This window comes from Phodopus roborovskii, unplaced genomic scaffold, assembly GCF_943737965.1.
Source record: "Phodopus roborovskii unplaced genomic scaffold, PHOROB, whole genome shotgun sequence".
Lineage (NCBI taxonomy): Eukaryota > Metazoa > Chordata > Mammalia > Rodentia > Cricetidae > Phodopus > Phodopus roborovskii.
The window spans coordinates 26,036,751-26,052,861 of NW_026126549.1; the positions used below are offsets into that span (position 1 = coordinate 26,036,751).

The 16,111-nt window shown below is 41.4% G+C and overlaps 1 protein-coding gene across 1 annotated transcript in view; it reads right to left on the bottom strand.

Annotated features, from left to right (window-relative positions):
* Nucleotides 1-16,111, bottom strand: part of Afg3l2 (AFG3 like matrix AAA peptidase subunit 2) — a 41,907-nt gene that overhangs the window by 14,387 nt on the left and 11,409 nt on the right. Inside the window, exons 7-12 of the mRNA XM_051201203.1 lie at nt 15,546-15,670; nt 12,847-13,120; nt 10,908-11,045; nt 5,296-5,449; nt 1,967-2,074; nt 1,750-1,875 (exon numbers count right to left, since the gene is read on the bottom strand). Coding sequence (XP_051057160.1) covers nt 1,750-1,875; nt 1,967-2,074; nt 5,296-5,449; nt 10,908-11,045; nt 12,847-13,120; nt 15,546-15,670 — 925 coding nt within the window. The remainder of the gene's footprint in view (nt 1-1,749; nt 1,876-1,966; nt 2,075-5,295; nt 5,450-10,907; nt 11,046-12,846; nt 13,121-15,545; nt 15,671-16,111) is intronic.

The window sequence follows — 16,111 nt, forward strand, 5'->3', positions numbered from 1 at the left end:
CTTAATCATGACACACAGAAAAAAAAATAATTATCAGAAGATATGAACAAAAGAGCTAGAAAGGAATTCATTCATTCCACCAAACACAGTAAGTAATAATCCAACCAACCAGAAAAAAAATGAGTGAATATTTTACAATAACTATAAATGGCCTAAATTCACCAGTAAAGTGATACGCACATGCTGACTAGAGTAAAAAAAATAAGATTCAACTACACTTTATCTGCAAGAAACACTTTACCGGCAAAGACTCCAACAGAATGAATTAAAGGATCAAAGTCAGTATATCAAGCAAACTGAACACAAATGGTATAGCTATTCTGATAATGGGTTTCTTTTGTTTGTTTTTTAAGATTTATTCATTTATTTTAAAGCAATTCTAAATTTTTATTTATTTTTATGTGTGTGGATGTTTTGTCTGCATGTATACCTATGCACCCCATGAGTACCTACTGGCTTTGAATAACAAACCAAACTTCAGTGAGACACCAATTTATTGTGCCGCTAGGATTACTACAATAAAAAGACAGATAAACTAACTGCAGTGGCTCACATATGTTATCCCAACACTGGGAGGCCTGAGGCAAGAGGACCACCACAAAATCAGGTCAGCCAGGGCTTTGTAGCAAAATCTTTATCAAAACCAGAGATGGGAGGAGACAGGAGAGAGACAGCCAGAAAGTTGCTGCCAAGGATATGGAGAAACTGGCATACATATTCATAGCCTAAGGTGGGAAGTTAAAATGATGCAACTGAGCCAGGCAGTGGTAACACACACCTTTAATCCCAGCACTGCAGAAGGTAGGCAGATCTCTGTCAGTTTGAGACCAGCCTGGTCTACAGAGCGAGTTCCAGAATAGCCTCCAAAGCTACACAGAGAAACCCTGTCTCAAAACACAAAAATAACCACAACAAAAATACAATGCAATCACTTTAGATAATGGAAAGTAGTTCCTCAGAAAGCCAAATACATATTCATCACATTATCAAGCAATTCTAAAAGAAATGAATATACCCGCACAAAAATATGTAGGTGAATATTATGAGTTTTATGCATAACAATCACAAAGTAGAAACCAAGTGAAACATGGCATACCCACATACCAGACAATGAATAATCAGAAAAACAAATAAGGGTGCTACCTGTTACCACAGGTAGCATTCTAAGTGAATATAAGCAGGTAACATATCACATAATCCAATGATAAAACGTCCAGATAGGAAAACCTATAAAGACTGAAATATATTACTGTTGTCCAGGCCAGGAGGTGGAAGGAGAAGATGCTCACAGATTCTTCTCAAGGTGACACAGTGTTTCAAAGTTAAATTATAGTATCACTGGGCAACCATGTAAATATACTAAAACCCATCTCACTTATACTTAGTATTGGTAAACATTGCAGCATACTATCTCTATCATCAGTAACTGTTAAGGTATTTGGGAGCAAATCCTAAGATTTATGGATACAATGATGTACTACTAGGAGCTGCTCATAACCCACGATGAAAGCAGAGGGTGGGGCCAGATGCAGAGTGCCTGGATGTTAATCGCTACCTGCTCATTCCCCAAGGCTGGTAAAGTGCTCAGGGTTCAATGTACTGTATCCTCTAATTATGTGCATATCTGAAGTTTCCCATAATTAAAAGGTAAGAACATCTGATGAAGGCAGAAAGTGAGAGGCACTACAATGACCTGGTGCTTGCCAGTGATTGATAACTGCTTTAAAGCCAGTAGCAATTTCCACTCACCTGAAAACCCTGGGGTTAAGGATGCCAGTTTTCTAGCCAACTTCTCATTTTCCAAGGCACTGTCTAGCTTCAATGGCCGAAGGTGAACTTTGAAGATTGAGGCTCGTCCTTTTATGTCTGGGGGTCCTTTAGAAATTAGTTTTAAGGGGGGAAAAGGTCACAGTGAGACACATCTCTACCACAAAACATAGAGTGAACCCAGTGAATACCATCTCACCAATAAAGATCTGCCTGTCGAAGCGGCCTGGCCTCAAAAGAGCTGGGTCCAGGATGTCTGGCCGATTTGTGCCTGCCAGAATGACCACATTGGTGGTTGTGTTGAAACCTAGAAAGGTAGTAATTAAGATGTGGAGTCAGAATTAAATAACAGGACAGGAAACAAGACTAGCTGGCAGTAGATGGGCAACATAAAGCCTTATCTGTACCAGACACTGTGTTCCATTATTATCTAGAACTTTTAAAAAATTCATGTATATGGGTGTTTGCCTGCATGAATGTCTGTGCACATGCATGTAGTGCCTGTAGAGACCAGAAGAGGACATCAGATCCCTTGGGACTGTAATTAAAAAGATTATTGTGAGGGGGGCAGTGAATGGAGAGAGAAGTAGGAGAAAGAGAGGGGGAGGAGAGGAAAACACATGTGACTAGGAAGATTGAGTCAGGGTAGGAATAGAAGACAGGAGAGATAGAGATAGAAATAGGGAGAGGGAGAGAGAGAGAATATAAAAGAGGGAGCCAATATTGGTTTGAAGAGAAAACTGAACCCAAAGAAAGGTCTAGAGACCTACAAGACTACAAGACCAACTAACAATTTGAGCATCCGTGGAAAGGCTACCATAAATGCCCTTCCCAGATAATGAGATCAACAACTAACTTATCCATGGAGCCCTCATTTGATACCTGTTGGAAACTGAAGCAAACACCCATACCTAAACACTGAGTCAAACTAGAACCTAGATGCAGACGGAGAGGTCAAGACCATGTGGCAGAAACACATAGAGACAGCTGACCTGAACAAGGAGGAGCTAACGGGCCCCCAAACTGATAGCTGGGAATCCAGCATGGGACTGACTCAGGCCCCCCTGAATATGGATCTCAGCCAGAAGGACTGAGCAGTCTAAGGGACCTCAGACAGTGGAACCAGGATGTATTACTGGTGCACAAAAGAACCTTGCAAACACATCCCCCATGGAGGGATAACTGCCTTAACCTAGAGACAGGAGAGAAGTCCTAGTCCCTACTTCAAATGACTTGACAGATTTACATGATCCCACCTGGATGGCATTGCCCTACATGTGGAATTGGGGTGGGGTGATGGGAGGGGAGGGTAGTCAGGGTGCATGTGAGGGGGCAGAGAGGGTAAAAGGGAGGGAGAGGGAACTGGGATCGACATCTAAAATAATAAATTAAAAAAAAAAAAGATTATTGTGAACTGTCATGTGGGTACTGGGAATCAAACTGAAATCCTCTGGCAAAGCAGTTACTACTGTGAACGGCTAAGTCATCTCTCCAGATCCTTATGTAATACTTTTTAAGCCAAAAACTTAAATCATTTTTCTCACTAGTCACCTTGTTCTTAGTTATAATCACACATTAAAGTTTTGGCCAATATTTATTCATATTTTCAGAAATACTTGTTTTATCTGAAACACACTTGAATGTATAAATGAGGTACAATATGACTCCAGCATGAGAAACAATGTGTGATTATTTATTAGGTCAGGATAACTGGACATCCATCACTCACTCAGACACTTAGCACCTGTGCTAGAACACTGACAAGGCCCTCTGATAGCTACTCTGAAATAAACAGTTATTGTCAACTGTTATGATGGCTATTCTTGGTTGTCAACTTGACTACAACTAGAAATAACTAAAACCTAACAGCTGGGTATACCTATGAGGAATTTTTTCCCCTTAATTAAATCATTTGAAGCATGAACACTCAATTTAAGTCTGATTTTTCTGAGGTGGAAAGATCTGCCTATAATCTGGGCCACACCCTCTGGTGGCAGTCTATATACAGGACACAGAAAAAGGGAGCTTTCTCACAGCCTGCTTGCCCTCCCTCTCTCTGGCAAGTTCATCCCTTCACTAGCATTAGAACCTACTTCTTCAGGATTTTGGTATATACTGAAGACTTACTGAGACTCAGCATCATGGACTGAACAACTACTGGATTCTTAAGACTTTCCCTTGGTAGACACAGCCATTGCTGAACTAGCTGGACCACAGTCTGTTAGTCATTCTAATAAATACACACACACACACACACACACGTGTGTGTGTATATATATACATACACATATATATATGTACACAAACATACATACATATAGATGGGATTAAAGGCATGCACCACCACCGCGTGGCTATTTTTATTATTTTTAATTACATGTGTATGCACATGGAAGTTGGGATACCCTAGAGTCACAGGTGGTTGTGAGCTGCTAAGTTACAGATAGCTTTATGCTAAACAAGCTGGGCTACTGGAAAGGAAACTGGAGTCCTTGGTAAAATGAGTGCATGCTCTTAATCACTAAGCCATCTCTTTGGCCCCGAATGGCTCGTTTTCTCAGCCTTTCTCAAATGTTGACACCCCTCCTCCAACCTCAACCTCAGGACACAGGCACTGAAAGAGTGCACAGGCTGGCACCCCGAGTGGCACTCCAGTCTGAACTCAGTCTGAACCTGGAAGAGTGAACTGACTGCCTCAGAACGAAGCCAGGTCTCCACCTTCACAGCCTGTCACTACGCATGGCATCCTCATCTAAGCCAGTGTGATGCCTAGCACTGTGCCTTCCCTTTGTGTGGACGGACACACAGGCAAGTGTCCACACCTTCAGCAGGAAGGATGCAGCAGCCCCAGAAACTGCCTCCTTCACTGACAAAAAGGCTGGCCAGCATGGAATTTTGAACCTGCCTTTTTCACAGGACCGGCAGTGTTTGGCTTGATCCTCTCTAGCTACGTTGGGTGGCAGCAGTGAGCTGCAACTCCCATCCAGCCACATCACCCTTAAGAAACTCACCCTATAGTGCACTGTGCTGTGCAGTAGAAAGTTTTGTGAGTCAGGGGTACTTACTGTATTTTGGACTTAGGATATTTTCAACTTAAATGCAAACCCACAAAGGTTAAAAAGTACCTGTATTTGCCAAATTCACACTTCACTACACTTGGTTTTTGTAATGTTTCAGAACCACATTCAAAAGGAGAGCCATTAGCTCTTTTGTTCATCATGTCACCCATTTTCTTAGTCAATATAATCTTATCATCAATGTTGAGGCAGGATGCCAGTTAAGGTGTAAAACACTAGGTGCCTGTCTGTATGTACCTGTGGAGAACAGGAGAGGGTGTTTCATTCCTTGACACTGGAGTTACATACAGATGGTTGTGAGCCACCATGTGGGTACTGGGGCTGGCCTCAGATACTCTGCTGAGTCATCAGAGTATGTTCTTTTACTTTTTAAGGTCTGTGTCCCAATAACAATCCTCATTTAGAGATCAAGAAAACTAGAGGTTCAGTTTCACAGATGGGTGATGCTCACCGTCCATCTCCACAAGCAGCTGGTTGAGCGTATTCTCCTGCTCACTCTGTCCTCCGAAGTTACCTCGACCCCTCTTCCTTCCCACAGCATCAATCTCATCAATGAAGAGAATGCAAGGGGCATTCTTCCGAGCAAGGGCAAATAAGTCTCGGACCTTGACACAAAGAAGGTGAGTTATTTGTCAAGTCAGTGTTACTAGTTTAGCAAGACTAACCTCAAAGCAGCATGGTGGCACACACCTGGAATTGTAACTCTCAGGAGGCTGGGGTAGGAGGTCTGCAAAATGGAAGACAACTTGGCCTACACAGTAAAAGCCTGCTCCTTCTCTAAAGACTGTCAAACCCTAATCTTTCGTGACTCCAGTACACATCCAGACAGTTTTTCAGTTGTAAGTAGTGGAGCTGGTGAGGTGACTGCCACTGAGCCTGCAGACCTCTGAGTTTGACCTCCTGGAACTACCCCATGGAAAGAGAGAACCAACCCCCACAAGTTGTCCTGGACACATTGCAGCACACATATGCCCACACACATACATAAGTGGATAAAATAAATAAAACAAAAATAATAAAATAAAAATAACCAAAAACATAATTTTTAAAAATTTAAGGAGTAAAAAAATAGGAAATGGTAGCAAATGGCAACTGTCTTAAGGTATGTAATTTAACATAATTTCTATAACCCACACCTTATTGTGCCCTGACTGCATGTGCTGGGTTTTTTTGTTTTGTTTTGTTTTTCAAGACAGGATTTCTCTGTAGCTTTGGAGCCTGTTTTGGAACTGGATCTTTAGACCAGGCTGGCCTCTAACTCACAGAGATAGCCTGGCTGTCCCTCTTGAGGCCACAACTTGGGAAGAAAAAAGGAAACCCTACCATCAGCCTCAAGTCCTTCCAAGTGTACAACCCAGCTCCCCATGCTCAGAGTCTGTCACCCTTTCCTGCCTAGATTCTGGATTCTCATTCCTACCCTGCCTTGAATATATCCCCTAAAGCAACTCACCGTCCTTGAGAACACCAATCCCAGTTCCAGAGCAGTGGTGATCCAAAGAACCCTGCCCTGCTCAGGCAGTGGTGGCACTCGCCTTTAATTCCAGCACTCAGGAAGCAGAGCCAGGTGTTATCTCTGTGAGTTCGAGGCCAGCCTGGTCTACAGAGTGAGTGCCAGGACAGGCAGAGATACATAGAGAAACCCTGTCTCACAAACAAAACAAAACAAAAAACAACAACAAAGAACCCTGCCCAGTCCTACAGCTCCTGGCCTTAACTGGACTTGAACCCCTCAAAGCTCTCAAGTGAAGGGGTTTGCACACTGTTCTCAGGCCAGTGGGACCAACCCTCTTCCCTACCACTACTCCTTACTACTACCACTACTTTAAAAGATACTTTTTAACTTTTTAAAAAGGTTTTTAACATATTTTTTCTGTGCTTAAAATGTTAAATAAAAACAAAAAAACAATGCTGTCAAAGCGCAAGGTAGTGTCACAGTACTTTCCAAACAAGAGGCTATAGTCTTTAATCTGTAGAAAATCATTGTGATTACTACATCAAAATTCTCCACGTTCCGGATGTTATATGGGCACTTTATCCTTTGTGTTGCACACATGCATGTGACTCCTGTACTCTCAGTTCCCTGCCCACTCCGACAAGGTCACATTGCCACAGGGCCTTCTGCAAAACCAGCCTTGAGCTGTCCACCCTGCTAACCCACCTAGCATACTAAATTCCAAGACATCCTAAGCGTCTCACTGACCAAGGCTTTATCCCCTTCTCAGCTCTCCCACCACCACACACCTTTCATTTTCAACTTCCCCTTGTGCATACCATCCTATCGTCTGACTCCCTCTTCCATTTCTCTGGGACTTAGCTGTCCTGCAAACCCTAGCAACCCACCTGCTCCATTAACTATAGACAGCATGATTCTGAGATCCCCAGCAGCATACTTGATTTCAAAAGCTAACACAACACTTTCCTTCTGATTAAAAGCTATCTCCTCATATGTTTAAAAAATACTGTAACACCACCGTGTACTTCTGACATAGGTAAAATACAAGAGAACTGAGAGTCTAGAAACAAACCCATGTATCTATGGTTGATAGTGTCAAGATCATTCAGCAGAGGAAATGATATTTTCAGTGAATGTTGTTGGGAAAGTTGGACATACATATGGTTAGGAATTAGATTAGGCCTATACCTCATGCCACATATAAAAAATGAACTAAAAACCGTACACAAGCTAAATATAAAGGCAAAAATATGAAACTTTATATTAAAAAAAAAGCCCACAAGAATAAATGTTCACAACTTTCATTTGGATTGGAGTCTTAAACATGATACCAAACCACAAGAAACAAAAACTAGATAAAGACTTGCATCAAAATTAAAATCCTTTGTGATAGGGGCTAAAGAGATGTCTCGGTGGCTAAAAGCACCTGCTGCTCTTCTAGAGGAACTGTTTGGTTCCCAGCACCCACAGGGCAGCTCACAACCACCTGCAACTCCAGTCTAGGGGGTCCATACTCTCTCTGACCTCTCAGGTCCCAGCCCATGTTTCCCTTGCCCTTGCCATCTCCCCTTTCCTTTCACACACATACAGTCTCCCTCCTTCTCTCTCCCTCTCCCCCAGCAACTCTCCTTCCCCTCCCCCACCTTATACACATACATGCACACAAAAATGAGAAAAAATTGGGTTTTTAAAATACTTTTTAAATATGTATTTACTTTATGTATATGGTGCATACAGAACCTGCATGCCAGAAGAGTACATCAGTTGGCTGTGAGCCTCTACATGGTTGCTGTGAATGAACTCAGGGCCTCTGAAAGAGCAGCCAGTGCTCTTAACCACTGGGCCATCTCTCCAGCCCCAAAGAAATTGTTTTTAAAAACCCTCTGTGCTGAGCATGTGGCTCACACCTTTTATTCCAGCACTCAGGAGACAGATCTCTCTAATTTAATACAAACAATCCCTTCATTGCCTAAATTACAAGCCTTTATATATTAAGAATGTAATGACTTTTGGCTGGACATTGGTAGGCTATGCCTTTATCCCAGGACTCACAAGGCACAGGCAGCTGGATCTCTGAGAATCAGAGACCAATCTAATTTACAAAGCAAGTTACAGATCAGTCAAAGGCTACATAGTGAGATTCTATCCCAAAGAAAAAATATTTGCAAACCAATTATCCAACTAGGAATTAGTAATCAAAATATCTGAAAAACCCTTGACCATTCAATAACAGAATCACCAATTATTTAATTAATTAAATTAAAACCAGGCTTAACAGGTAAATATCACTGGTTCAGAGAGGAGGCTTACAGTAGGCAGATAGGGGCTTGTTAAAAAGTTCTGATCTGAGGGCCAAGAAAAAATAAACTGGCTCACATATACGATCCTCTCATGGCTCTTTTAAAAAAAAAGTTCTTCCCAAAAGCTCTCTTTAAATCTCTCTCCTCAAAAGTTCTCTAAAAACTCTCTTAAAGTTCTCTTAGGGTCTAAAAGTCCCTCCTTAAATACTCTCCAAAAGTTCTTTCTAAAAAGTTTCCAAAAGTTCCTTCTTCTAAAAGTTCTCTCAAATTCACAAGGCTTCTAGTTTTTATGTGCCTATAGGCACATTTAATAACACTCTGGCAATAGGGCATGCATATCTCTCAGTGCCAGGAAGGTCGATAGGGTCTTGAACAAATCAGGTACCTCACATCTCTCCCCTGGATGACTTGCAAAACGTCCTTGAAAATGTTAAGTCTCAGGGGGAACGTGACTGGCAACATGTGCTGTTAACTGATTAAAGGGGACCTCTCAGCACTATATATCACAGGGAAAAACTAAGACTTTGTATTATGAGATCTAGAGGCTGTAGCTGTTAATGCCCTAGTGAAAAGGAATTCCTTTCTCTGGGGCCTTTTTGAGAATGTAATGCACCCAGTATATATTCTATATACAGTCAAATTCATAGTAACAAATATTCTGGAGTTGATACCTGGGTTATTAATTGCTACTTCTTTAATAAATGATGAAGGCTTGCAGGCTGACACCTTGGGGTCAATCCCTGAAAAACTAAACCAAAAAAAAAAAAAGATAGATGCAATGGCACATATCTAAAAATCCAGCACACTGGAGATGGGAAGTGTGTGGAGCAGCAGGCATACATCACAAGCAGAAGAAATGAGAAAGACCATCTCAAGCAGCAAGAGCTGACTCCACAAAGCCACCCTCTGACCTCCACACTCATACCATGACTTGGACATGTCCACAGGCAGGAATGATGGTGCACATCTATAAGCCTATCTTTTGGGAGGCTGAGGCAAACATATTGCTGTGAGTTCAAGCCAAACAGAGTTACAAAGCAAATACCAGGCTAGCCAGGGCTATAGTGCACGACCCAGAGATGACTCAGCAGGCCCAAATGCCTGCCATCAAGTCTGATGACCTGAGCTTGATTCCCCAGGACCCACACTACGGAAGGAGAAAACTACTGCAAATCAATCTCTTGATCTCCACAGGCCCCCTGTGTGGACACCCACACATGACATGTGTACCTGCCTATATATATATATATACACACACACACACATATGGTAAAACAGTATAAACAAACAACACCCCCCTCATCATATACACAAGGCTGGCATGGTGGCTCATGCCTGTAATCTAAGAGCCTGAGAGAGAAGAGTCAGAAGTTCAAGGCCAGTGTAGCCTGCATAAGATCCTATCTTAAACAAACAAAAACCTACACTACTGGGGCCTGGAGAGATGATGGCTCAGCCATTAAAAGGACTTGCTGGGCGATAAGGGGGACCAGGGCTTGGCTCTCAGCACCTGTGTAATGAGCTGGGCATCCCAGCATACATCTGTAAAGGAGACAGGAGGATTGCTGGGCTTGCTGGCTTTTATCCTAAGTGAGAAAACTAAGCTGCAGGTTCAGTGAGACTGCCTAAAGGAATGTGCAGAGTGAAAGAGGAAGACTTCCCTCCCCTCCCCGAGACAGGGCTTCTCTGTGTAGCCCTGGCTGTCCCACAACTCACTCTGTAGACCAGGCTGGTCTTGAACTCAGAAATCTGCCTGCCTCTGCCTCTTGAGTACTGGGATTAAAGGTATGTGCCACCAAGCCCAGCTTAATTTTTAAAAATACGAAACAAAAAGTCCAAAACAAAACAGATCACTCATTGTACAATTCCATTTACTTAAAATGCCTGAAATAGGAAAAATAAAGATGTTAGATTCTGCTTAGGGCTAGGGGATGAGAGATTATTAAGGGACTTGGGTTTTATCTTAAAATGACTAAAAGCCATTTAACTCTACACTCATGTCAGTTGTATACAGAATGTCAATTACTAAATATGCCTCAATAAAGTTGCTACCAAAAGAAATTACCCACACAGTAGAGCCACTTATTGAGATGTATAAATTATCTTAAGATGGACTACAGTGCTAGCTGGGGTGGAGGAAGGTGAATGGGAATCACATAGGCCCTAATGGTATAGCCTTGGAAGACTGGATGAGGTGACCAGTGAGAAGTCACTCTGGACCCCAGAAACAGGGCCATCCTCACCAGTCCACCCCCCAGGGGAACAGGCTGGAATAAAGAAGTTCCATCATCAGAACAAAACAAGACTTACCCTGGCTGGGCCAACACCCACAAACATCTCCAGAAACTCAGATCCACTGACAGTGATGAAAGGGACATTGGCTTCTCCAGCTGTGGCCTTAGCTAGCAGCGTCTTACCAGTACCTGGAGGGCCGGTGAGAATGGCACCCTTCAGACAGAGAGATTACATCTAATCAGAATCTTGAAAACAGAAACTACACATCCATAGTTATTGCAAAGGGTACCTCTGTCTCTAAATCTTAGTGACAAGTGGAATAGTTACATTACAGCATAATGTTTTTACAGTAGTAAGGATAAGAGGGTTGTTAGAGAGACAACTGTTTCAGGCTACTGTGGTTATCTGATGGCAAATCTCAAATACTCCCTTACAGAGACCCTCAATGCTGAGTTTTGGGTAGCTCAGAGACAGACTTGGCTAGCATGCACAGAGCACTGAGCTTCATCCTCAACATCACTTTGGGTTGTTTTAATGGTTGAATATTGTAGTGGTGGTTATTTTTAGTAGTTTTTAAGCTTTCATCCTAATAGTATGAAAAGAAACTTGGCTACTTTGCTTCTCTGGTTTGTAGCTTGAAACTCTAACCTCAATTATCTGTCTCTGGGTTTTTAATTATCATGATATACATGACTCCTATTTCCAAATACTGTGTGTGGAGAGATGAATAATATGGTCAAATGATGCACTTATAAGGCTGTAATACAACACCTAAATACTTTCTAAAATTTGTTTATTTTCATCTGCCTTAGGTACAATGTGAAAGTCACTAACAGCAAATTATTTTACCATGAACATGATTTTTTTATCCAAAAAAATGGGACATGAAAATCACAGAAATGACTTATTTTACAAAGCAGACCAAGTATGGTGGCACATGCCTTTAATGTCACCATAAGATACAGAGGCAGACAGATCTCTTTGAGTTTGAGACCATCCAGGTATACACACCAAGTCCCAGGCCAACAAGGGCTATACCCTATCTACCAAACAAAGGCATCTCTTTTACAAAATATTTATCTGTATTTATGTATGTATGTTTATGTGTGTGCACATGTATGTGAGTGCCTACAGAGGCCAAAAGATGACATTGGATTCCACAGAGCTAGAGTTAACAGTGGCTGTGAGCCACCCGATCGATATAAATGCTGTGACTCAATACCAAATAAGTGTTTTATCTTAACTACTGAGCCATCTCTCCAGCCCCTAAGCATTTCTTTAAGGTAAGCTTTATTAAGGAATTATTTTATTCACTTAACAGCCAATCCAAGCTGGGCCATGTAACAAAGATCTACAATCCCAACTCCTTGGAAGGCTGATGCAGGAGGATAGCAAATTCAAGGCCTGCCTGGGCTACAGGAAGAGCTCAAGGCCAGCAGAGGTAACTTAATGAGATTGTCTCAAAAATGTATGCAAAAAGAGTACTTAGCTAACATGCACAAGACCCTTGTGCTAGCAAACATATTCAACCCCCATTTAACAAATAACAAGCTGCTACTTTGTATTTAGCCAAGGGCTGCAAAGCTGAAAAGGTACAGGCCCAACATTAGCACAGCGCCTATGAGGTATGTGCTGGAAGTGAACGTTAGTATTGTCTCTTCTTCAACAATGCTGTGCCAAGACCCTCAGGCATGGGTAGATGACCCAGCACTCAGTGGAAAAGACTAGGTGGGCCTCTGCAGTATGAAAATGCTACTAGGGGCTACAGCTGCCAAGGGAGGGAGAACAGACTAGAGGGAGAACAAAGACCAATCAAAGAAGGCTTCCATGAGGAGAAAAAACCAAATACATTTAGGAATACACAAAATGCACACAATGAGATATGACAGGCTACAGAGCTGAATCAGACAAAAACAAAGATCAGAAAGAAGAATGACTAAATGAGTAAGTAATAAGGTGACAGCTTAAGACACACACAAATATTGGAGTTAATCCTCTCCAAGTACCTTTTTACCTTTGGGATTTTTGCTCCTAGGTCTTGATACTGCTTTGGGTTTTTCAAGAAATTCACGAATTCCATTATTTCTAGCTTGGCCTCCTCACAGCCAGCCACATCTTTGAACTTGACATCTATCTCATCCTTTAAGACCTTGGCCGTGGTTTCCCCAACACTGAAGAGTCCACCCATTCCCCGGCCGGTCCGACCAATGCCAGCAGGCCCTCTTCTTATGGTGTAGAGTAGAAAAGCGATAATGAGCACCGTGGGCAACATGCTCAGCAGGAAGGAACTGGAGGACAACACACAACAGTACAGCTGGTAAGACTGATGCTAAGTTTCCTAACCACTTCAGCTATTGGGCAATCGTTGAAAAGCTAGTATTTCCAAAAAGCTATCATTTCAAATATTGTAGTAGTCTGTCTGAGGCACAGGAGAATCTTGGCATATATGTATTATTAAAGTCATGGAATGACTCAATATTTTATTTTCCATCTTAATATGCACAGCACTGCTAACCACAACCAAGTTTCTTTTATTTCCTATTACTCACTTAAAAGTTTAGCATAATCCTGGTATAGTCTCAGATTCCAGTTCTCTTAGGGAGGCCTCAACCTCAAGAAATGTCTTTATTTAATAGCATGACAATTTGGAAAATAATGCATACAATGTTTAATATCTTTTCCCTGAGTGCCACAGGCCTCTTGTTTTAACAGACTTCAAGCCCTCTTCCAGTAGACACTCTGCAATATGAGGTCTGCACAGACGCCTCAAAGCCTGGGGTGTAGTCTACCTTTTGTCTTAATAACCTTTCTATTCTTCTTATTATTATTATTTTGTTTTTTCGAGACAGGGTTTCTCTGTGTAGCTTTGTAGAGCAGGCTGGCCTCGAACTTACACAGATCCACCAGTCTCCGCCTCTGAGTGCTGGGATTAAAGGTGTGCACCACCACCACTGGTTTGTCTTAATAATCTTTATTCAATGTAACTTCTCAGTACAAATTTGCTAAATGTTTACATATTTTTAAACACTTAAAAAAAAGAACTAGGGAAGAAAATAACCTGCACTGGAAAACAAGTTTATAAATAAGTGCAATAAAACTTTCTATAGTTTTTGAGCATCCCTAATCTAAAAATATGAAACATGAAGTACTGAAAAGCTATGGTTTCTGGTGTGACCATGTTTTTAAAAATGTAGAATTTTAGACAAATCTGAATTCCAAATTTTGGACTAGGGATGCTCAATCAGTAAAAGCTATGCAGACATTCCAAACTCTGAAAATATTTCTGGCCCCAGGCATTCCACATAAGGATTAGTCATCTTCTGGAATCCAGTTTATAACACTGTAACACCAATACCTGCTTATCAAATCAGACAACCACCTTAAGATCTTACACAAAAGCATCCAATCAGCTATGTGGCAGACCCAACTACAGAAATCTCTTGCTATGAGTAATACCAACAGTATAATTAACACACTAACTCGTAGGATTTTTTTGTCCTTACATATACAAAAAAATGAAAACTGATCCAGTGTTAACGTCACTGCAGAGCTGACTGTCTCCTAGCAGGACATACCTTCTGCATGTAATGAAAATGACCCAAGCACTGGGATTACCAGTATGCATACTACCATGATAGACCATACTGATGATGAATTAATGTACTAAAAACTTACATCCCAGCCCATGTATCCTCAACATACAGGAATATCTGCCCAAATTTCAGCTGGAGTTATTGAGATCAACCCTAAGAGAAATAGCTCTAGAGAGAAAGCATTTCTTTTTCTCCTTTTTTAAGTATGTACCAATGTTTTGTCTGCATAGATGTCTGTGCACCGTGTACATGCCTTGTGCTCACAGAGGTCAGAAGTTGGCACTGGATCCCCTGGGACTAGAATTACAGATAGTTGTGAGCCACATGTAGGTGCTGGAAATTGAACCCAGGTCCTCTGGAAGAGCAGCGAGTGTTCTTAACCTCTGAGCCATCTCTCCGGCCTGGAATAATTTCTTAAATCCTGGAAAACTATCAACTATAAAGGTAAATGACAGCTAAAGGTGGGGTGACTCTCCTTCATTAGGGCTCTTCATGCAAAAACCCTATAAGGATAGTACATTGGACATAATACTCTAAATCCTGCTTAATCAAGAGATGCATACTCATGTAGAAAAGAAGGTAGTCATGTACTAATGATTTATTTTTATTTTCATTTTTTGGTGATTTATTTTGGAATATGGCCAAACAGAGCAAGGCCTACTTAACACTTCAATTTATATGGGCTAGAGAGAGACGGCTCAGGAGTTAAGAGCACTGGCTGTTTTTCCAGGTCCCAAGTTCAACTCTCAGCATCATATAGTGGTCATTTACAACCATTTATAATGGGACCTGATGCCTTCTTCTAGTGTACAGGTGTACACATAGGACAAAGCACTCATCTACATACAATACATAAACAAACAAAAAAAATCCTTAAAAATAAAAAGACTTTAAATTTGTAACCTGTCACTTGGTGACAAAGGATAAGAAGCCATGAATAGCACTGGTACTCAAATATGTTTTTCTATTATTTATTTATTTTTCCAGCTTTTAGAGATAAGGTCTTTCTATGTCCCCAAAGCTGGTACCAAATTCATTGTCAATGCTCTTGCTTCAGCAAGTGCTACGATTATAGGCATGTGCACAAAGCACAAAGCATGTTCTTGAAATGATTTCTTACCCATCACTTTCAGTAATGTAGACCACAGGTACCCGGTTCTCCCCTTCTATGCCCAGCTCTTGCTGCAAAGTCTCCAGATTCCGTTCAAAGGTGTCTACACTGCCAATATTAAACCAGACGTATTGCTACAAAAACAGAAAAAACAAATATCCTTAGAATGAAAAAGAAACAAAACTCTGAATTTTCTAAAGCGTTTAACCCATTAAGGATTTTTCAAAGCCAGGCAGTGGTGGCTCACTCCTTTGATCCTAGCACTTGGGGAGGCATATGCAGATGGATCTCTGTGAGTTTGAGGTCAGCCTGGTTGACAAAGGAGTTACAGGGCTGTCAGAGTACACAGAGAGAAACCCTGTCTCAAAAACACAATTTTTTTCATAAACACTGAAAACTAAAAATAAAAAAGCTTTGTTTTGTTTTGGTGTTTTAAACTTGGTGAGAACATGTAACAATCCTTAGCAAGTAATTATTTCCTTAGCAATATTCCTCAGTAACTTGAAACTTATAAACTGAAAGACCACAATGGGATTAGAGAAAGGCTCTGTGGTTAAGAGAACTGGATGCTCTTT